This window comes from Rhinoderma darwinii, chromosome 9, assembly GCF_050947455.1.
Source record: "Rhinoderma darwinii isolate aRhiDar2 chromosome 9, aRhiDar2.hap1, whole genome shotgun sequence".
Lineage (NCBI taxonomy): Eukaryota > Metazoa > Chordata > Amphibia > Anura > Rhinodermatidae > Rhinoderma > Rhinoderma darwinii.
This window is the reverse complement of record NC_134695.1, coordinates 60635976-60659858: the sequence shown is the minus strand read 5'-3', so window position 1 is coordinate 60659858 and position 23883 is coordinate 60635976. Positions and strand designations below refer to the sequence as shown.

The 23883-nt window shown below is 44.8% G+C and overlaps 1 protein-coding gene across 2 annotated transcripts; it reads left to right on the top strand.

Annotated features, from left to right (window-relative positions):
- Window positions 1-7358: 7358 nt before the first annotated feature.
- On the top strand, window positions 7359-20615 carry DDB2 (damage specific DNA binding protein 2). 2 transcript variants are annotated; one of them, XM_075837865.1, is made up of 11 exons: window positions 7359-7635; window positions 9869-10049; window positions 11163-11263; window positions 11678-11866; window positions 11952-12097; window positions 13510-13609; window positions 13752-13929; window positions 14024-14169; window positions 14285-14449; window positions 16500-16545; window positions 17280-20615. In XM_075837865.1, the coding sequence occupies exons 2-11, from the start codon at window positions 9869-9871 to the stop codon at window positions 17489-17491; spliced, it is 1464 nt and encodes a 487-aa protein (XP_075693980.1). In that variant the 5' UTR covers window positions 7359-7635; the 3' UTR covers window positions 17492-20615. The 2 variants fall into 2 exon arrangements, with proteins under 2 accessions (XP_075693980.1, XP_075693981.1); XM_075837866.1 differs by lacking the exon at window positions 7359-7635 and adding an exon at window positions 8467-8556.
- Window positions 20616-23883: the final 3268 nt, after the last annotated feature.

Here is a 23883-nt window from a genome sequence, read left to right as displayed (position 1 = left end):
TAGATGCTGGAGGCTACAGGCCCTGTTATAATGTCGGAGGCTGAAGTTCTACAACTATTTTTCTACTTGCTGCAGGATAGAGGGACAGCAGACTAAAATAAACTCCACATCTCATAGCTGCCCAGGCAAGAAAAGCTTTTGGAGTTTTATATCATTGCAAATTCTAAACCTATGGAAGGAATGCAGTTGTGTATGTGACAGGCAAGTGACAAAATAAAGGGAGAAGAGTGACTCCTGCAGGCAGCCCCAGAGTTCAGCAGCGAGAGGTGAGAGCTTAGAAGATACCTCAGGTGAACTTCGTTAGGGTATGTTCAGATGTCGTGTATTTGTTGCAGACTTTCTGTGCAGATTCCACCCCGAAAAACGGCATCAATTTACAGTAAAAGGGCTTGTCCACACGTAACGGAATTGCTGCAGAAAAGTTCCTTCTCTAATTCATCAGATGTACCAATCTCGCCGAGAGATTGGTTCACAACTACATGTTTGGGGGTCGTGCCAGTTTGTCTCTACTTTCTGGTCACCAAAGAAGACTGTGCAACTAGACCTCCGGTCCCCCGGCAGCGCTATGAAAATCTCAGAATCAGCGTGACGGAGAACCGGAATGTATATTAGCGAGTGCATCACATACTGCAGTGTTGGCGCTGCTAATCATTTTTGGTCCCCACAGAGTGGATTGCGAAAATTTTTCTGCTATCCGTACGGACAGTATGGAACAATTGCTGATCACGTGGCAGCCCTGGATAGATCAGAGCAACTGCGCAGGCTTACAACATTGTGCCCATGACCAGCCTGTAGTTTACGGATTATTTTACTCTAGATAATCTAGTTGTGCAGGGGCGTAGCTAGGGGGGGCAGGCGGGGAATGTGCCCCGGGCGCAACTAATTGGTAGGGAAGGGGCGCCGAAGAGCAGCTGATCGCTGTTGATAGGCGCCCCGTATGTCGGACACCTGCAGCAGCTTTAGCAAGAGCCAGGAAATTACACAGCGGCGTTCTGACTGGGGTCTGTGACGGCCAGGGAGTGGACCAGTCCAGTCACCTGACCTCAGTCAGTGACATGAGGTCAGATGACTCAGGTCAGGGGACAGGTCCACTCCCGTGCTGCACCCTCCCAGCTCTGCCTCTACTCTGTGCTCTGCTGTTACACACAGCCGACAAGCAGAAGAGGAAGCTCCGCCCACAGCCCGTCCTGACCTGTCAGCAAGGAGACATGGTGAGTGTCTGTGTGTATACAGTGTGTCTCTTAGTATGTGTATGTTACAGTGTGTGTGTGTGTGTGTCTCTGCATGTGTTTGTCTCTTACATCTACTACATTATCTGTACTCACTGTGTTACATTACCATCTGTATTTAGAGAGTTATCACTGTGTTATCTGTGGTGTTACATAGGACTGCAGGTAACATCTACTACATTATCTGTGCTGTGTACATATGTGCCTGTGTGGGTATATATGGGTCTGTTTGTGAATGTGTCTTTGTGCTTGTATATTTGTGCCTTTTATGTATTTGTATATGTCCCTGTCTGTGTATTTATATGCCGGTGTGTGTGTATATATATATATATGTCTGTACGTCTATATATTTACCTGTATGTATATATTCCAGAATGTGTGTATGTATATTTGCCTGTATGTCTAAATATCTGTCTTTATGTACGTACAGTATATATGTTACAGCGTGTCCATATATGTGGTTAATTTTTGGTTTGTGTAGGGGGCGGCAATAGAGAGTCCCGCACAGGGCGCCATCCAAGCTAAGGCCGGCCCTGGCAGTCACCGACCCTAGTCAGAAGGAACTCTGTCGCTGCCTGCGCCGCATGACCTCCTCGGCTCCTCCGGTAAGTCACACCAGGCAGAGCGGAGAGTGGTAGCGGTAGGCTACCGCTCACCGCTCTGTTCACAGTGTGTCGCTAAGTACCAGGGGGGGGGGGGAGTGTGGCGCTATTTAAAAGGTGGGGAATGTGGCACTTTTTACAAGAGGGGGGGAAATGTAGCACTATTTACAAAGGGGCAGCGGGTTGTGTGTGGCACTATTTACAAGGGGGGCTGTGTGGCGCTATTTACAAGGGGGGCTGTGTGGCGCTATTTACAAGGGGGGCTGTGTGTGGTGCCATCTACAAGGGGGGGGATGTGTGTGGCACTATCTACAGGGGGCTGTGTGTGGCCTCTAATTTATTTTAATTTATTTTTATGTTAATTACATTATAGAACTATATCGCTTGTAAAATGTAGAAATGCTTTTATACTCGAGTTACATTAAAAAAAATTGTGAAAACCAATTACACCTCATTGATTGGTAGAGAAAGCAAACATGGCGAGGGGGAAGGAGATGTCGGGAAATAAGTTGGGGGGGGGGGGGGGTCGGGGCCAATCTGAATCTTTGCCCCGGGTGCAGGAGAGCCTAGCTACGCCTCTGTAGGTGTGGATGTTCCTTCCTGCTCTCCCATCTGACTGTATTTTCTATTGTACTAGTCCTCCCTATTTGAGAGAGTTTTGTTTGACTATTGCATTCCCCCTGCATGGTTTTCTTTTTGTAGCAAATTGTGCCGCTTCTCTCCTGCTAAAAATCCAATAATGTTATTTTATTTTTTTTCCAATAACTTTTTATTGAGGTTTTTCAGAAGGGCACTAATGCAATTACAATATGTGTAAGAGCGACATTGTACATAATATACAAATAATTGTTAGGATTCACAATTAGGGAACTTGTGTGTGCAAAGCGTAATCTCTACAATAGACAATTCAAACCATAAAAACAGATCAAGAATGTATTATAAACGTTATGGTGTGTGGTCTTTTCAGTCACTGAACGTCAGAGGGGGAGAGCAAACGTACAAGGAGAGTTCTCCAAAAACACCAGGGTCTGTTAGACCCAATAATGTTATTTTGAATCAAAGGTCTGAACTGTTTTTGACCCACAGGGTGTATTTCACTACAAGATGCCCAGAGAAACCCATAGAACTAACGCATATGATGTGGACGTGTTTCATGTGCTCTCTTTAAAATGTCATACTATCTTACCTGCAACGCTATTAATAGGTCTTCTGGGTTATGTTGAACAATCTTCGTCTGTTAAAATTCCATAAATTGGCAGTGCATAAAATCCTCTATCATGTCCTATTTTTTGCATTTACGGACCGTGCTCCTATACCTTATAATGTGAGCACGGCCCGCAAATGTGGGTGACTGTCTGCGGCCCGTCAGTGGAGTATTTACTGACCATAAATACTTCACGGACGTGTGCACGAGGCCTTAGAGTACATACGACAGATGCAGTACATTGTTAAACTAATTTTATTTACTTTGTTTTCAGAAACAAAGAATGGAAAGTGTTCCAACCTTTCTTTGTTTAGTGTCTGCACCAAATACAGTCTCATCTACTCAAAAAAAACAACAAACATTTTACTTGGGTCTTTTGTTTGCCAAGGCCGAGAAATTTTCATTTGAAAATACACCAGTCATTCATTGCCACCGTCCTGTTTTTGGCAGCAAACAATTTCTTTTCAGCACTTTATTTACCCCGGTCTCTGTAATATAAGAAAGTAGGAAGTCATAGATGGAACTGTAAAAAAAATGTCTTTCCATAATTTTTCGACAAGTTGGTCAGGAAAAAAAAATCATGTTGGCAACCATGGTTCAGGGAACAGATTCTCAATGGGCACCCACTTCTGTGTTCCGTTTTGTGGAAAACTGGCAGATTAGCTGTGAGGGCATAGTCAAACGTTGCAGTTAAAAAACGCATCCTAAAAAAACGTATGCGGTTTTACCACGATTTGATGTGTTTTTTGATAACCAATCTTTTCCTAGTTGAAAGTTAAGAACTCTTCTGCCAACTATCACATAAGAAACACCTGAAAATTCAATTCACTGACAGGCTCATGTTTTACTAACAGACTTTGCCAATGTATTTTTGATTTTGAATTTGGCAAGAATTCTACTTGAAATAAAAAAATAAAATTAAAATATTACAGAGATTAAAGAGTCTCTGTCACCAGTTTATAAGTTCCTATCTGATACCTAATCTAATAGGCGCTTTAATGCAGATAAGTTTTTTTTTTTTAAACTTTTATTTTTGACCAAGTTTTGATCATTTTTAGTTTTATGCGAATTTGTTCTAAATGCCCAACTGGGCGTTTTTTTTAAACTTTTCACCAAGTGGGCGTTGTAAAGAAAAGTGTATGACGCTGACCAAACGGCGTCATACAGTTCTCTTCATTCCAGCCCAGCTTGTTTCACAGCACAGTATGATCTCGCGAGATCACGCTGTGACGGGACTTCCACCCGCAGGTCCTTCAACAGACATCGCCTCCAGCCGTGCCAGGTCGTTTATCCGAATCCGCAGCGGCTGGAGGCGATGTCTGTTTAGTCTTCCATGGCTCCGGGGAAGGACCTCTGGGAGAAAGTCCCGTCAGAGTGATCTCGCGAGATCACGCTGTGCTTTGAATAATGATGGGCATGAATAAAGAGAAGTGTATGCCGCTGATTGGTCAGCATCATACACTTCTCTTTACATCGCCCACTTGGTGAAAAGTAAAAAAAACGCCCAGTTGGGCATTTAGAAAAAATTTGCATAAAACTAAAAAAGTGATCAGAACTTGGTCAAAAATAAACGGTTTTTTAAAAAAAAAACTATTGTTATCTACATTAAAGCGCCTATTAGATTAGGTAGGAGATAGGGCAGTTATAAACTGGTGACAGAGACTCTAAAACGATTACAATTCATATACAAACCAATGTAACATTCATTTTCTAACTGGAATAACAAATAAAAAAAAATTGTAAACGGTGATCTGGTTGGTCGCCATTTGCAGATTATCTTGAGGTGGAGAAATTTGCTTTCGCTGGCACATGCCAACTGCATAAAACAATCACATTTTATAATGATACTTACAACTGAATATTAAAGGGATATTCCCATCTTAGTCATTTATGGCATATTCAACTGGATATGCCATAAATGCGGGTCCCACCTCTGGGAGCTGCACCTATCTCCAGAACGGAGGTCCCCAAACCGCCACATCCAAGCGGAGAACAAGTATAGAGGTGGTCGGGATTATGGAAAGTGTTTAATTGTATGGGAGTTACAGAAACAGCGTAGCTCAGCGAAATCTAGATTATGGACACGGACATCTCGATCAGCTACGCTGTTTCTGTGACTCCTAAAGAAGTGAACGTGAGTTACGGAATTAGCGTTGCCATCAATGTCAGAGTCAGGAATACCCCTTGGAGAGCGGTCATATCTTGCTTGCCAAAGTTTTGAGTCTGTATAAATGAAATAAAGTTTGACTTTGTATATTCGCGGACCGCAGCAATAATTTCCTTATGTCTTGTCGTTTTTTTTTACTTCTTTTTTGTTAAGCAAAGCATCAACCAAGGAGGGAAAAAGCAAAAAGGAAAGTTTAATCACCACATACATTTCATAAAACCGAAAACTATTGAAGAAAATAAAAAATAATAACTCGAAAAAATAGTAACTCTTTCTTGGGGTAAGGGTAATTTTATTGCCGTAGCAAATCCATGCGGATTCTGCCGCATGATCTGCATGAGTTGCGGATCAATCACCACACATTGAAAGGATGTAATCGAAGGTGAAAATCCACAGAAAGCTCATTTGCCCGCATTCAATTTTTCCGCTACATGAGGTTGGGGTTTTCACAACACCATCCACACGCATCGTACAGTAATCTGCCAAGGACGGCACTCAGCTGCCCCATAGAAATGAATGGAGCGGTGGTCAAGCACGCACACAATACCGCTATATTCCTATGCGGCTCAAGAGCGGCAAGGTAAGCCCGTCTCGTAATCGGTGGGGGGTCCAAGCAGTGCAGAACCCTCACTAGTCCTGGACCCTGCAGAGCATTACACCGAGCAGTGCAGAACCCTCACTAGTCCTGGACCCTGCAGAGCATTACACCGAGCAGTGCAGAACCCTCACTAGTCCTGGACCCTGCAGAGCATTACACCGAGCAGTGCAGAACCCTCACTAGTCCTGGACCCTGCAGAGCATTACACCAAACAGTGCAGAACCCTCACTAGTCCTGGACCCTGCAGAGCATTACACCAAACAGTGCAGAACCCTCACTAGTCCTGGACCCTGCAGAGCATTACACCAAGCAGTGCAGAACCCTCACTAGTCCGGGACCCCGCAGAGCATTACACCGAGCAGTGCAGAACCCTCACTAGTCCGGGACCCTGCAGAGCATTACACCGAGCAGTGCAGAACCCTCACTAGTCCGGGAGCCTGCAGAGCATTACACCAAGCAGTGCAGAACCCTCACTAGTCCTGGACCCTGCAGAGCATTACACCGAGCAGTGCAGAACCCTCACTAGTCCGGGAGCCTGCAGAGCATTACACCAAGCAGTGCAGAACCCTCACTAGTCCTGGACCCTGCAGAGCATTACACCGAGCAGTGCAGAACCCTCACTAGTCCGGGACCCTGCAGAGCATTACACCGAGCAGTGCAGAACCCTCACTAGTCCTGGACCCTGCAGAGCATTACACCGAGCAGTGCAGAACCCTCACTAGTCCTGGACCCTGCAGAGCATTACACCAAACAGTGCAGAACCCTCACTAGTCCTGGACCCTGCAGAGCATTACACCAAACAGTGCAGAACCCTCACTAGTCCTGGACCCTGCAGAGCATTACACCAAGCAGTGCAGAACCCTCACTAGTCCGGGACCCCGCAGAGCATTACACCGAGCAGTGCAGAACCCTCACTAGTCCGGGACCCTGCAGAGCATTACACCGAGCAGTGCAGAACCCTCACTAGTCCGGGAGCCTGCAGAGCATTACACCAAGCAGTGCAGAACCCTCACTAGTCCTGGACCCTGCAGAGCATTACACCGAGCAGTGCAGAACCCTCACTAGTCCGGGAGCCTGCAGAGCATTACACCAAGCAGTGCAGAACCCTCACTAGTCCTGGACCCTGCAGAGCATTACACCGAGCAGTGCAGAACCCTCACTAGTCCGGGACCCTGCAGAGCATTACATGCCCAAGAGCATAGTGTATTCAGGGTCTCAGTCAATACAGAGCATTGCATCTCTAGGAAGAGAGGGCACCCAGATTTACTAGTCCAGGCAAATCATTGCATCCTCGTGCACCAAGAGCCCCCAGAGCATTGCATCCATCCCCAGTACGACAGCACCGGAAGTCCCTGCATAGCATTGCATCTTCAGGATGACAGGGCGCCGAAAATCCCCAGTCTCTGCAGAGCATTGCATCCCCAGGAGGACAGGGCACCCAGAGTCCCCCAGTCTGCTGCAGAGCATTGCATCTGAATTCACCAGTCCCTACAATACTTTGCCTCTCTAGGAGGACAGGGCACCCAGTCAGTCCTTGCAAAGCATTGCAGCCATTGATTGCCTCCTGTCGGCGGTATTCCAAGTAGATGCTACTTTCTAGTGGACTAAACCCCAGTATACACCGTGCACGCCCGCAGCTGCTGCACGAAACCCGGGAGCACAACTTGTCACTTTCTAGCAAACTCCTCAATTGCTCCTCCCACACCAGAGTCTGGTCACATGGGCGTGACGTCATTAAAGGTCCTTTAGCCCACTAGGAAACAGCATCTACCATTTTTACTTCCACAGCAGCTACGGAGGACGGACCTTAGAGTACCTGACACCGGGGTTGACAGGTATGTGAGGAAAGACGAGTTCTGTAACCAGCGCCCGTCCTCCTCGCTGGCTGATTGTTGTATGGTGGTTCCATAATACGCACAACGGCTGAGAGCGCTGTACCCCATAGAAGCACGTTGTGGGCCTCATTTATCAAAACTATCTAACGTTAAAAACGTCTTTTTTCCCTATAGCAACCAATCAAAGTTCATCTTTCATTTTGTAAACTGCTGAGGAAAATGAAAGCTGAGCTCTAATTGGTTGCTATGGGCAACCAATATCGTTTTTATAGGAGCATTGTACGGTCACATGTTATACACCCCCTTACCAGGAATTATAATATGGCGCCTGTTGTTAAAGGGGTTTTCAGAGTTAAATCTTGTATGTGTTAATGCTTTTAACTTGGGAATGTGAATACATTTATAATGTACTTACAGTTTCCAAATTGGCCCCGTTTCCCGATGCTGCCGTGGGGCACATGACTGGTGACGTCACTCTCTGCCCGAGGTGTTTATCATCCGTATACCGGTTACGTGGTGTAATTATTCCGCTTTTCTTCCTGGTATACGACAAGTCACTCGTGACGTGCCGTGTATGGGCTGTTCTGTTATACAGCGCATGCGCGGTCCCTGCTGTTGCGCGTTACTGGCTGTATAACAGAACAGCCCATACACGGCACGTCACGAGTGACTTGTCGTATACCAGGAAGAAAAGCGGAATAATTACACCACGTAACCGGTATACGGATGATAAACACCTCGGGCAGAGAGTGACGTCACCAGTCATGTGCCCCACGGCAGCGTATGGAAACTAAGTACATTACAAATGTATTCACATTCCCAAGTTAAAAGCGCTGACACATACAAGTTTTACCTCGGAACGTCCCTTTAACATGTCACGAGGCGATTGAACTGTGACCACCATGTCGAATGTTACATTAAGTATTTATTAAAGCAATGTTTGTCCTTAAACGACATTGATGCACTGGTATCTGTCACACAAATGTTACAACTAATAGAAATAAGGAAAAATATTTACCGAATGCATTTACTTTACCCTGTCTGATCCTACTGTTGTCACTGAGACAAGCGGCGCGAGTCGTGGCTGGCAGCCTCTTGTCTCCCTTCCAGCCACCAATTGAAATGATTGGACATTCATTGATTTCAATGGGCACCGCTTAATGCTTTGTATTTTTTTCCGGTGCTGAATTGTCATTGTGGTTTCCTTCAGCCGGTCAGCTTTACTCCAGGGGAGTTGGGGCCTGAAATGGAGATTTCACAACTGTACATCCCCTGGAAGTGCTAGTTCAAGATCTATTGACCGTGGCGTTTAAGGGGTTAAATGTCAGTTGTAGCGGGAGCCTGGCTGTCAGTCACTGTGTGGGAGCGGTTATGGGGCATTGTATGGGTGTGGGGGCAGTGTCAGGGGGCATATATTATATATAATTATACAGCAGGCTCAGGGGATAAATATTAATTCAGTGGCACAGTATGCAAATAGGGGGCGTGGCCTAAATAATCGTTCGTTAATTGTACTCCAGGTTACATGTTCAGTTAATCGTGATTTTTGATTTGGGTCATAATCGCCCAGCCCCACGTGCGCGTTCCAATGTGGGAAGGGGACCCTTCCTGTGACGTGCATGTACATGATAAAGCGTTAAGTAGTGTGAACCAAGCCGTAAAGGGGTTTTCCCATCAGGGACATTAATGGTGTAGCCACAGAATAGGTCATAAATGTCAGATAGATGCGGGTCCCACCTCTAGGACTAGCACCCATCTCTAGAACGGGGCCCCCTAAACCCCGTTTTGCTGATGCGTGTGATTCCTGATGTGGGACCCGCATCTATCTGACATTTGACTTATCCTGTGGATATGCCATAAATGTCCAGAGACTTAAATATTTATGGCATCTCCTCAACGATTAAATGACTGGTTATCCTGACTCCCGGGACCCCCTCCTTTCAGGAGAATGAAGGGGCTGTGGTGCGCCAATGAGTGCTACATCCTCTTCAATGTATACACAGACGCAGTGCTGTACGTACGGTTGTGTCTGTGCCCGGTACTGCAGCTCCGTCCCATTCAATTGAGGCCCCTTTATTCTGCTGATCATCAGGGGTCCCTGGAGTCGGACCCCCACCGATCACTTGTTAATGGCCTATCCTAAGGATTATTCGTATTTATCAGCAGTTACTTGTTTAGTTCGATGTTTGTTCTGCACAAATGTTAAACCTAAATGGTTTGTTTGACCCCTTAGATGCGTCCTAAAAGATCAACTCAAGGAAAGAATACATTGCAGCCACCGTCCCAAAAGAAGGAGCTGGAAGAAGAGTCACCGGGGAAGAGAAAACGAGAGCCAGATCCGAGTGGTGACAAAGGGCCCAAAAAATCCTGTAGAAAGAAAAATGTAACACAAGATGGACCAGAATGCAGCAAAGGTAACTGTGTAATGCCGGGGTGACCTGATCCTACCACTGCAGACAACCCTCAGACAAAGCATCAAACACAATTTACGATGGTATCTGCACGTTTCTAAAACTCACATTCACTTCAGTGAACTTTAGGACGCCCAAGAGATCATGTACTGTTTTCTGTTTTCTAATTGGAGCATTTCCCTCCGCTGATCGACCAAGAGAAATGACATTGCCTGTTCCATGGCACCTCTACAGGACAGGAGTGGTAGTGCAGGGCGCAATGATGAGAATCCAGTACCAGCTAATGGCACTTCTCCCTATCAGGATTTTGCTGTCCGTTTCAGTGTCACCCTATTATCTGACCCAGAACAGGCAGTGAAATTCGGTCCAATATTCGCACCAAATGGTGCTTTAATTTGGGGCATATAAAAAAAGGCTTATACTCACCTCTCCTAGCATTGCCATAGCAACACGTCCTTGCTGTTCCGGCTGCTCTGTGTCCAGGTGATAACTTTTTATCACATGTGACTGACGCAGCCTGTCATTTATCTTCAGCGAATCCACAGCATAAATTTACGTGCTGCCGATTTATAATCTGTGTGGATGAGATTTGTTCAAATCTCATCCACTTTGCTGCTACTATAATACGCTGCAGATTTTCCACCCTCAAATCCGGACGGAAAATCCACAGTGTATAAGCTACATGTGAACATACCCTAAAAGGGCCACAATTAATTGTATTCATAGCTAAAAAGCAGCAACTCCGGCGGACTGCGTTCTTCCTTGTATTACATGGACAATCATTCATCTAAATGGCCGCCATGTAATGCTACTTGTAATACAAATGATCAGCAGACGCCAATTTCCCACGGTAAAACCAGCTGTTTACCAGAGGGTCCCGGAGCTGGTTCGCAGCGGCCCCTGTATTAAATGGGTTGTCTGTAATGCGATAACTGCCCTTCAAGACGGCTGCATGTTGTACATATAAACCTGTATTTCTAGGACAGATCCTCTAACTATTGGTTCAGGCCTCTAATCCTGAGTAGTGTTTTTTTAAGGACATACCTGAGTAGACTTTTGCTTATTTTTTCTTTTCTATATCTGTGAATGCTAAAATTGTAAATACTGACCGTGCAGGCTTAAAAGATGCGAAAAAATACCAGAAACCGCAAGAGCAGCAGAGCAGCATTGTGCATTACCTGTACCGGAGCGCAGTCGGTGGGAAGGTTCGGGCGCAGGTAAGTTACAAGTGTGATCTGCCGTCCATCAATGTATTGCATCCGACCTACAGATGTAAGGCTGGATTTACACGAGCATGTTACGTCCGTAATGGACGGAATGTATTTCGGCTGCAAGTCCCAGACCGAACACAGTGCAGGGAGCCGGGCTCCTAGCATCATAGTTATGTACGACGCTAGGAGTCCCTGCCTCTCCGTGGAACTACTGTCCCGTACTGAGAACATGATTACAGTACGGGACCGTTGTCCCGCAGCGAGGCAGGGACTCCTAGCGTCGTACATAACTATGATGCTAGGAGCCCGGCTCCCTGCAGTGTGTTCGGTCCGGGACTTGCGGCCGAAATACGTTCCGTCCATTACGGACGTAATGTGTTCGTGTGAACCCAGCCTTAGTAGGAGAGTTTTTCTCCCCAGTATCTGCAGACTTCATTCTTGCGGTCTCTGGCATCCTACATTGTCTATCGAACCGACAGTCCCTTCGACAGAAGAGTCACCACTCTGGAATGGCATCCAGCTCACCCCAACACCGTGGCCGTCGGGTCAAAAGGCGGGGACATTATTTTATGGGACTACGAAAAGCTAAATGACACCATGATCCCTGGAGTAAGTATGGCGGAGAAGTGCTGCAGCAGTAATTGGCGGTACAGGTAAATAGTTGCTTTTTCATCACTTCTCTCCTCTTCTTCAGATTGGCGCTGGAGGTTGCATTACAGGGATGAAATTTGACCCATTTAATCATAATCAGCTGTTTACGTCGTCGGTTGCGGGCAGCACCATCCTGCAGGACTTCACCGGACGGACAATACAGACATTTACAAACACTGAAGACTGGGCGTAAGAGCAGATCTACTCATTAAAATAAGAGGGAGTTAAATAAATCCGATGTCGTACCGGTCCGTTACATACGTTTTTATGCGTTTTGCTTTAGTAGATGAAAACCTAATACTTCTCACAGCTGAGGGTTTGCTACAATGCGTTTAGTCTAGGGCTGCTGTTGTGGCAATTGGTAACCTACCATGACCTTTTACAGTTTACTTGTCACACTGATGACACCACACTAATTATGGTAGAAACAAGTTTGGACTGATACTAGGGAATGACATGGGGTTCAAAACGGTAAGGCTACGTTCACACAGGGTGGATAAGCTGCGTAAAAGCACGCAGCGTATCTGCTGTGTGTGCCGCAGGGAATTCCGGCTAAAAGATCGCACCAAATTCTGGTGCAGTTTTCCAGCCGGAATATCCGCTGCGGAAAACTGCACAGAAAAAACAAAAAAGGTTTCTAACCATGGCGACTCGTCGCTCCGACGTCAGACACTCTGCTTCCCAGGGATGGCGTTTCATCCCATGAGACCGCTGCGGTGGTCACATAGGGTGAACCGTTCTGCCAGGGGGAAGAAACACAGAATTATGTGTAAGTATAAGATTATTATTTATTTTTTTTTAGTTGCTTTTTTTTCTGGCCGAATCGCTGCGATTCCACCACAAAAAAAACGCAACTTCTGCTGCGTTTGCACAAATACAATTGACATGCAGCGGAATAAAATTCCACACCGCATGTCAATTTCTGAGCGGTTTTTTTCCACTCCGCATTTCCGCAGCGTGCCGAGGAGATTTGTTCTATCTCATCCACTTTGCTGCTACTATATAATGCAGATTTTTCGCAACAAAATCTGTTGCGGAAAATCCGCAGTATTTGCACAACGTGTGAACGGACCCTAAGACTTTTCAGGGTGAGTGCTTTATGATGGACAGGAGAAAGATTTTTGTTCCACCCACACTCATTTAATGAGTATGGAAACGGCCTACGGATATTGACCAATTGTAAGGTACTTCTTCCTGGACTATTAGTGATGTCAATGTGTGCTCTCTAGGCAATAGTCTGTGAGCTGAACAGCTTGGACTATGAGAAGTATTAGGTCTGTATGTATTTTCAGCCTCTGGATGTAAACCAGATGCTATTCACTTACTCCAAGCAGAGATCCTAAGGTGTGGAATTGAAACACAAATTCTATTAGAAAGTGTCATGATTTTTCCTTATACAGGGATTAAGTGTTATTTACATTAAGATGGAAAAAAAATCCCCATAAATGTCGTTTAACACACAGAAGTTGCTAAAATGTTTTTGTGGTTGGGGAATATATGCCGGTAATCCCCAACCTGTGGCTCTCCAGCTGTTGCAAAACTACAACTCCCAGCATGCCAGGACAACGAGATCAAGCAATAACCATTTGGTTCATTTCTAGTATGTGGTACTGCAGCCTGGATGTATCTGCCAGCCAGCAGTGTGTGGTAACTGGAGATAACGTGGGCAACGTAGTGCTGCTGGAGACCTGCGGAAAAGAGGTGAGTACCGATTATAGATTAAAGGGGTTCTCCGGGATATTGCATTTTTTATATACCCCTCTAATTCTTGAAGAATAAGAGGGCTTTGCAATATAATGCTTGTCCCGTACTATTTCGTAACGTATAATTTTTTTTATTCAAGATCTTTAAGTTGAGGCTACATAAGAAAAAAGTGACACATGTGGAATTTAACCCTCGCTGTGACTGGCTTCTCGCCACTGCCTCTGTGGATCAAACTGTGAAGTTATGGGATTTGAGGAAGATCAAGGATAAATCCAGTTGTCTGTACACGTTGCCGCATGCCCGTGGCGTAAACTCTGGTAACGCAGCAGCTCCCCTTTCCTCCCCTCCCTGCCATATAGATCTGCCAGTGGTGGACTCGATGTAATGCTTCATTGTTTTTGGTTGCTGCAGCTTACTTCAGTCCTTGGGATGGAGCCAAATTACTCACCACGGACCAGCATAGTGAAATCCGTGTCTACTCTGCGTGTGATTGGTCAAAGCCGCAGCACATTATTCCGCACCCTCATCGCCAGTTCCAGCACCTGACTGCCATAAAGGTTTGTTGTGAATGTGTTAGTGATTCTGGATATATACGGACTATTTTATTTATATATATATATATATATATATATATATATATATTATTTTTTTTATTTTTTTTTTCTCCTGCAGGCCTCATGGCATCCTCGTTACGACTTAATTGTAGCTGGACGATACCCAGACCCCCAATTCCCGGGATACACAGCAGATGAGTTGCGCACAGTAGATGTGTTCGATGGGCAGAATGGCAACATAGTGTGCCAGCTATACGACCCCTATGCATCTGGTATAGTTTCGGTGAGGCACGGTTCTCCTGTGCGTGGTTACTGTATTCATATTCTATTCTATAGTGCTGCTGGCCATCTACTCCAATTATAATTGGTCTTCCTGATTAAAAAAAAAACAAAGTTGTTTTTTTTATGTTTCTTTTTATTAGATTTTGTCTAAATCTATTATTTGGGCTTCCTTCCTGAATGTTCCCATACATTATTATACGTTTCTATGTCTGTCCACTAATCTGGTACCTTTTCAAATCTCCTGACATGACTGTTTTAGTTAATACTTGTATTCCCCATAAAATAACATTTCTGGAGTATCTTTTCTTAGAACTCTGTGTTGTGCCGTTCCTCTTTTATTCCTCCTAGACTTTATTAAATTGACAGTTGGGGGTGTGTCCCTACGCAGTCTGACACTACCCAATCAGTGCTCACAGTCTCAGACTGTAAGGCCACACCCCTTTTACAAGGGAAATGGTAACACCCAGTTGTCAGTTTATTTCTACATTTCTAGGAGGAATAACAGAGGAAACGCAGAGTTCTAAAAAAAATGATTCTCCAGGATTGTTTTATGGAGAATAATAAGTATTTACTAAAATAGGCGTGACAATCCCCTTTTAATCAGATTAACCCCTTAATGACCGGGCCATTTTGCACGTTAATGACCAAGGATTATTTTTTGTTTTTCCACGGTCGCATTCCAAGAGTCGTAACTCTTTTTTTATTCCGTCGACATAGCCGTATAAGGGCTTGTTTTTTCCGGGACGAGTTGTATTTTGTAATTGTACCATTTTTAGATGCTTATAACATATTGATTAACTTTTATTAACTTTATTTTAGGAGAGAATTGAAAATAAGCAGCTATTCCAGCATTAATTTTCACGTTATAAATTTACGCCGTTTACTATGCAGCGTAAATAACATGTTAACTTTATTGTATGGGTCGGCACGATTACAGGGATACCAAATATGTAAAGGTTTTATATGTTTTCCTACGATTGCACAATAAAAACCCCTTTTAGAAAAAAATTACTTGTTTTTGCATCGCCGCATTCCAAGAGCCGTCATTTTTTTATTTTTCCGTCGATGTGGCCGTACGTGGGCTTGATTTTTGCGGGACAATGTGTAGTTTTCATTAGTACTATTTTGGGGTACATAGGACTTATAGATGAACTTTTATTTTATTTTTTATGGGGGGAATGGGAGAAAAGAGAGAATTTTGCTGTTGTTTTTTGCGTTTTCTTTGGACGCCGTTCATCCGGCGGTTTAATTAATGTGTTCATTTTATTGGTCAAGTTGTTACGATCGCGGGGATACCATACATGTGTATGTGTGATTTGTTTTGACCGTTTTATTAAATAAAACCACTTTTTGGGGCAAAAAAGTAGTTTTATTTGACTTTGACTGTAATTTTTTTTATTTTTTTTTTCACAAACTTTATTTAACGGTTTTACTTTTTTTTTTTTAGTCCCACCAGGGGACTTCACTATGCGATGTGTAGATCGCATATATAATGCTTTGGTATACTTCGTATACCAAAGCATTATTGCCTGTCAGTGTAAAACTGACAGGCAACCTGTTAGGCGATGCCAGAGGCATGACCTAACAGGCAGATGCTGAAGACAGACCTGGGGGTCTTTGTTAGACCCCCGGCTGTCATGGAAACCCGACGGCGACCCGCGATTTGTTTGCGGGGGCGCCGATCGGGTGACAGAGGGAGCTCCCCCCTCTGTCAAACACATTAAATGCCGCTGTCACTGTTGACAGCGGCATTTAATGGGTTAAACTGCCGGAATCGGCGCGTGCTTCGATTCCGGCAGTTGCAGCAGGAGCCAGGCTGTGTATAACAGCCGTGCTCCTGCCGCTGATCGCGTGGGTAAACTGTCAGTACCCGCGCGATCACAGGACGGATATATCCGTCCTCCTGCGCGAACTAGCAGCTGCTGAGGACGGATATATCCGTCCTTCGGCGTTAAGGGGTTAAAGGAATTCGCCTGTATTTAGTTTCTGGAAACTATCACATAATAAACGTCATTATTTAACCCTAACTTTTTTTTTTTTTATGTCTATAGATCAACAAGTTTAATCCTATGGGCGACCTTTTGGCGTCAGGAATGGGTAAGTGAATTATCCCATGGGTTTTTAACACAGAGATTTCCATTTTTCAAAAAGTAACTTGTTTTGTATAATAAAGACTCCTCCTGATTCTAAAGCGACAGAACTTCAGCAAACTTCCAGGATAATGAAAACCACGACGATGATGATGATTGATTATTATTGTTATAAATCATACATTATTTCACCTATTCAAACTTTGATGTTCATGTAAGCAGACTCCTATTTTACACAATGAATCGACCGTATGAAAAGCCTAAATGAGGCCTTAATGGACGGCCATATTTCACGTCCCCTGCGCTGTCCGTTTTTTTTTTTTTTCACAGACCTATGAAAATCAATGGGCTATTCAGACATGCATTGTTTTTCACGCAGCGTGCGTCCGTTGCATGAAACTCACTGCATGTCCTATTCTGGTGCGTTTTTGCGCACCACGCAGCCCATTGTAGTAAAAACACGGAGTGAAAAAAAACGGACAGCACACGGACGTCATCCATGTGCTGTCCGTGATTCAGTTGCTAAAGAAATTATGAGGAAAAAAAAAGCCACGTCCTTCAGTTTCTTTTGCTGACGTAAAAAAGCATGACGTACGCGAGTAAAAAAAAACGCAGACGCCACACGGAACTGCAACGCCAAAAACGCTGCTTTTTTTTTCTTTTTTACGTGCGAAAAACCTGACACTTTCGTGTGAATCTGGCCAAATTGTGACTCCGTATTTTTTAAAATATTTCTTTCAGGTTTCAACATATTGATCTGGAGCCGAGAGATCCTTCTAATGACGAAGCAGGAGGAGATGATGAAGGCTTTGAGAGAAAAGGGAATTCCTGTGGGGAGGAAACAAGAACCCAAAACTCGCCCTTCTCAAAAAAAGAAGACTGGCAAATCAGAGCCAGCGAAGATCCAGGTGAAAGAAACGACGAACACACGAGGCAAAAGGAAAGATAAATGAACAGGGAGAATGTCCAGCGTGTCGCCATATCCTCTACCACTCTCCTGCTGTGACCAAACTCCACGAGTGCCTTTATCGCACTGGTTGTAATAAGCGGAGCAGGTGCGGTTACATCAGGCGCAATTTCTCGGTAATATTTTGCAAGAAGTTTGTGTTGGACCTGCTGCCGCCTCGGTTTACATGAAAACTGCAGGAATCTTGCTTTAATGGGCTCCCATAGAGCTTTGCTTTTGCCATAAATGTCTGCTAGATGCGTGTGTCGGCTATGGAACCAGCACCGATCTCCAGAACGGAAGTTACCCGTCTCGCCTGGTGAGCAAGCGGGTTCGGCTGTTTCCGTAACTCCCTTAGGAATCAATGGAGAGAGCCGAGCAAATGCTTAGTCACCTCTTCATTGATTATTCGTCAGGATGTATTGGCCTCCTCACCACGCCAGACTCCTTCCCCTTCTGGAGATTGGTGTGGGCCTCTGCTCTCGGATCTGCACCGATCAGCATTTATGGCATATCCTGTAGATATGCCATAAATGTCTTAGATGGGAATACCCCTTTAAGGCAGTAGCCCTGTGGGATATGTTATATAACAGACTACTGTATCATACGGTGATATGCAACTAGCCAACGCACATCTCCTAGGTTGGCAGCTGACAGAAGCGAGGTAAGAAGTGGCAGCCTCTAGATGGCCACGGTAGTGTTCCAGAAGCAAGACCGTAGAATTATGTGGCCAATCGGGTAATGAAAGCGAGCATGTCATCGGTGTTGATTGTTTAGGCACTCGTATGTATGGAGCTGGCTCCCAACTTCAGTGGCCAATGACAGTCCGGTACGTTGTTGGATGAGTGGTTGTGTATTCTCGTGGTTATATTTGAGGCCCGCAGCCTATCGGCATCATTTCCTGGATAGAAATCTGTGTTTGGAACATGGGCGGCAAATATGGCTTTGTGAATATTATCCAGTGTGTATTGACAGCTACTTTGCCTAAGAAACGCTATAAGGGAATGGAAATCTTTGAAGGTTTTTTTTTTTTTTTCTTCTTGGCAGAACCCAAACTTGCATTTAAAGAAGCACTCCGGCTCCAACCACCACCCCCCCTTTTAAAATGTAATGTAGTCCTGTTTTGGCTTACCTGGCGCTGTATTTCACGGGCCGTCGTTGGGTCACGTGATTTTCAGTCTGACGCCCTCCATGCTACACCATCTACTGTAGAAACCGGAGGTCCGTTTCATAATGCAAGTCTCTGAGACTCACATCAAACTCATAAACTTGCATTGAGATACCGACTTCTGTCCCTACAGCAGACTGAAGATCATAAGACCCGACGGCGTCCCGAAACGGAGCTGATACCTGTAAAATACAACACCAGGCACGCCGATACACGTGACCATATTGCGCTACATCACATTTGCAAACGAGAGGGAGGAGGGGGTGAAAAAAAACCAAAAAACAGTGCGTCTTTAAAAAGTAAAGTACACCGACGTCTGTGAGCAGAATTCTGTATGTGTCTAATATATATGTCATATCCTCTTCAAAACTAAAGCTCCCCGTGGGATATTGTTATTCGCATTGATCTGGACTGCGAAAGGATTTAGGCTGTGGGTGTTTGGAGGTACAGTGGGCAGTACTTGACCTCATCCTCATTTACACGGGTGCTTTTTCTGCCTTTTTTTTTTTTTTTCTTGTCTGTACTATAATGTAGAGTCTGTTCTTCATTGAATCTGTATACACAGCCATATTTTTTAAGGGGGTTTATATGCAGTGCGGGGGCAGTGGTCTCCCCAGTGAAGTCTATGGAGGCTGAACAGTATAGAGCACATTTATGTTTGGTGTGCATGTCCGCAAATACAGACACAATAATTCTAAGCAGGAGAAACATCAGTCCTGATGTAAATATAGATGAAATATATCTATTTTTTTTCGGCATTTGGAACCTTATTTTAGTCTTTCTACAAGCAAAAGCTGGAGATTCAGCCTTCGGCAGGACTTGGCCTGAAGGTTTCATTCATCTGAACAGGGTCACTCAGGAGATCCCCCCCTGTCCTCTATGAGACTGAAGGCTGAGCTGGCTATGACAATGGAGCAGAGACTCAGATCATGTCGAAAATTCTTCAACTAGCACTCAGAGGAACCGTGGATCTTGTGCCCATGACGTATTTCGACGGCAATGTAGGAAGTCATCAACAGCTGATGAGAAGAAGGTATCGGAATGTGGACAATGGAGATCTAAGGGGGTAAATGCCCAGCAGGAAGAGCCAAAGTATTTTATAGTTCTTGAGATTGACTCATGGGTTTACTACATCAGGACTGAACAGCCATAGTTCTCCTTACCAGTGATCAGGATATACAGGGCTATGTTCACACAGGGCGGAGACGATGCGTAAAAGTACACAGTGTATGCGCCCTGGAGCCTGCAGGGAATTCTGGCCGAAAAACCGCACTCAATTTTGGTGCAGTTTTTCGGCTAGAAGATCCGCTGCGGAAAACAGTGGTTAAAAAAAAGATGAATGTCTATACTTACCCATAGTCCTGGCGACGCGTCCCTCTGACGGCCTGCAGCCCGGTCTCCTGTGATGAAGTTTCATTCCATGCGACCGCTGCGTCAGAGGGACGTGTCGCCATGATTACGGGTAAGTATAACTTTTTCTGATTTGCGATTTTTGCGGCAGGCTCGCAGCATTTTCGCCCCAAGAATCGCAACAACTGCTATTTGGTGCAGTTTTTACCTCCCCATTGAATTAGATGGGGGAAAACCTGCAACTAAAAAGTCAGCGATTGCGAAGCATAAATTGACATGCTGCGGATTAAAACACTGCAGGTCAATTTATGAACGTGTTTCCGGCGTATTTTTTTTACGCAGTGCGTGAACGAGACTTGTTCAAATCTCATCCGCTCTGCTGCTACTGTAATACGCTGCAGATTTTCCACAATGAAATCGGTTGCGGAAAATCCACTGTTTCCGCTACATTTGGACATACCCTAATAGTGAGAGTATAAAATATTTATATGGGCGGAACAGAATCATGTTTAGTATATTCTGTAACGGTTTTACATACATTGCAGGCCCAGGTTTGTAAATATTTGCTTGTTAAATTGATCTGAAATAAATGACGTTTTTTATTTTCTTTTTACAGTTTGTGTGGAAGAATCTATAGTGCTGTGTGGTCTTTATATTCATGAGGGTCTCGTTGCTTCTCCCACCAGTTCCATGTTTTCACGCTTCCGATTTTTGCAGCTTTCTAGAGCACTATTAGTCCCAGCAGAAATAACATGTAGATGTCACTACTAGAAGCCGTCTTATAGCCTATGTATATGTAACTATCATCTGACAGATCCTGTATGTTAGTAGGAAAGGCACACCGAAAAGGAAGAAGTTAAATGCAAGTATCCATACCTCGGACGTTTATAACATATCCACAGGATATGACATAAATGTCCAGGAGATGTGGGTCCCACCTCTATGGGAGCTCTGGGTCCCACCTCTATGGGAGCTCTGGGTCCCACCTCTATGGGAGCTCTGGGTCCCACCTCTATGGGAGCTCTGGAAACAGCATTGCTCAGTATGTCCACCAGCAGAAGGAAGGAAAGTGGTCATGGGGGTCCCGCTCTAAAGATAGGTGTGGATTGCAGAGGTGGGACCCGCATCTATATCCTATGGATATGCCAGAAATGTCCGAGATGGGAAAACCTCTTTAACCCCTTAGTGACCACCAATACGCCTTTTTACGTCGGTCACTAATGGGCTTTAGGCTAGGCTGACGCCTTTTCACGTCAGCCTAGTCTAAGTCCTGCACGGGTCTCCCGTGCAGGCAGGAGCCGGGGCTCTGCTGTCTGATGACAGCTGAGCTCCTGCTCCAACGCCCGCGATCGAAGTTTACTTCGATCGCGGTCGTTTAACCCGTTAAATGCCGCCGTCAATAGCGACCGCGGCATTTAACTTTGTTTACAGAGGGAGTGCGCTCCCTCTGTCACCCATCGGCGGCCCGCGAATGAAATCGCGGGTCTCCGATGGGGTGTCATGGCAGCCGGGGGCTTGATAAAAGCCCCCAGGTCTGCCCTGGACATATGCCTGTTAGGACGTGCCGGAGGCACGTCCTAACAGATTGCCTGTCAGATTTACACTGACAGGCAATAATGCTCTGGTATACCAGAGCATTATAGCAGCGATCGGAACATCGCACAGTAAAGTCCCCTAGTGGGACTAATAAAATAAGTCATCAAAGTGAAATAAATATTAATAATAAAAAGTACAGTAAAAAAATAAATAAAACCATTTTTTTTCCATAAAAAGTGGTTTTATTTAGTAAAAGTGTAAAAAAAAAAAAAAGTACACATATGTGGTATCGCTGCGACCGTAATGACTCCATTAATAAAGTTAATATGTAATTTAAACTGCAAAGTGAACACCGTAAAAAAAAAACGCAAAAAACCATGGCGAAATTGCAATTTTTTTTCCATTGCCCCCCAAAAAAGTCATAATAAAAATGAATCAATAAGTCCCATGCACCCCAAAACAGTACCAATCAAAAGTACGTCTCGTCCCGCAAAAAACAAGCCCAAAAAATCACTACATTGATGGAAAAATAAAAAAATTACGGCTCTTGGAAAGCGACGATGCAAAAACAAATAATTTTAGTTCAAAAGGGATTTTATTGTGCAAAAGTCGTAAAACATAAAAAAACCTCTACATATGTGGTATCGGCGTAATCGTACCGACCCATAGAATAAAGGTAACATGTTATTTACGTCGCACAGTGAACGGCGTCAATTTAAAAACGCATAGAACAATGGTGGAATTTCAGGTTTTTTTTTATAATCCCCCCCCAAAAAGGTTAATAAAAGTTAATATAAAAATTTTATGTACCCAAAAATGGTGCCATTAAAAAGCACAACTAATCCCGCAAAAAATAAGTCCTCATACAGCTATGTAGACGAAAAAATAAAAACGTTATAGCTCTTTGAATGCGACTATAGAAAAACGAATAAAATAGCTTGGTCATTAGGGCCTAAAATGGACTGGTCACTAAGGGGTTAAAGCTGTTTTACCAAAGTTTGTATACCCTCCCCCCGTCTCATGTGGCAGCTACAGGAGACACCTGGATTTCAAGAGGGTCTCAATAGAAGGGACCCCTTCCATGATATCTATGGTTGACAGCAGTACTTTCTGTTACTGGGATCACCTTTGATCTGGGTTACAAGTGTACTGCTTACACAGATCTTTTTTTTAAGTCTTGGGCTACTCAGCGATTTTGCCGCGAAACCGGTCGCGCGTCTAAAGATCGCTGCGCACATCACATTGAGGTAAATGACTGCCGTCGCTTTGCAACCCGCATGTTGCCGCGATCCCACAGTTGCAATACATCCAGCTGGTTTGGATTACTTGCGACTGGTGACACAGCAACCTGTGGGTCGAAAAGAGACCACATTCACTACCATTACCTGCGACGCAGATGGCGTGACTCGTGTTACGACCCTAGCCTTGCAGGTTCCTTTTATGGACCAGGTAATTTAAATACTTGCAACCAAAACCCATCAGTAGTAGAGACAGAAGCTAGCAAACGGGTCCATGTGGTGTAGGCTCCATCTCAAGCAGGGTCCGCCTGCCTTCTACATCATCTTGGACTGCTTATATTAGGCCTGAGTTCACCACCCCTATAGACTTGCTCTTTACTTGATGTATCAGACAGTTGCAGCAGTATTTCTATTGTGATCGTAATCTGTAGCAGGAGAATGCACATGCCAATATGTTAGTGTTCTTGTATACCATTAGATATAGATTTCTCGTCCGTGTCATTGGGGGACACGGTTGATGACCTTGGGTATAGCTGCTGCTGCTGCCGCTAGGAGGTAGACACTAAGTATAACGTACATCTTTCTTTTTTTGGCTGTAAATGCAGGGCTGACTGGAACTCCCTGTTCCCCCATCTGAGGCGGGAGAACAGTGAGGCCTAACCCCACTATTACCAGGAGCCATATCGGATCACCAAATCCCCTGTGACCAGCCATGACGTCACCCAACATGTCAACCCGTTCCCTTTTACTTGGGGGAAAAAGAAGCCATAAGAGAGATCATTCCCTCATTAAGGTGAGTATACTAGGTAATTATTTCCCTGCAATTCCTCATCTCCAGCCCGCTGTCTGGCTCTTTTATGAAGCCTTATCCTTCTGGGGCTATCCGCATAGTGTTCCCCCTGGCCCCTCTTTCTCTACTGGCCTGTGTAGTCCGTGGCGTTCGCCCTCCACCATAATATAGCCATGTCTGCTGTCATGGCTCATGGTTTTGTGGCTTGTGGTCGCCGCCATAGCGCACTTCACTGATGCTGCTCACAAGTCCTGTGACACTCTTCCAGGCCTACCATCAATTTAGGTCCCACCTTCAGTCCCTGCCAGGTCACATGT

Excerpts from the sequence above, each read along its gene's own strand:
- DDB2 (XM_075837865.1), top strand. The coding sequence starts at position 9,869 with ATGCGTCCTAAAAGATCAACTCAAGGAAAGAATACATTGCAGCCACCG. Across the intron at positions 10,050-11,162 it reads TGGACCAGAATGCAGCAAAG|GCTTAAAAGATGCGAAAAAA; the intron begins GTAACTGTGTAA and ends CTGACCGTGCAG. Across the intron at positions 16,546-17,279 it reads CCTTTTGGCGTCAGGAATGG|GTTTCAACATATTGATCTGG; the intron begins GTAAGTGAATTA and ends TATTTCTTTCAG.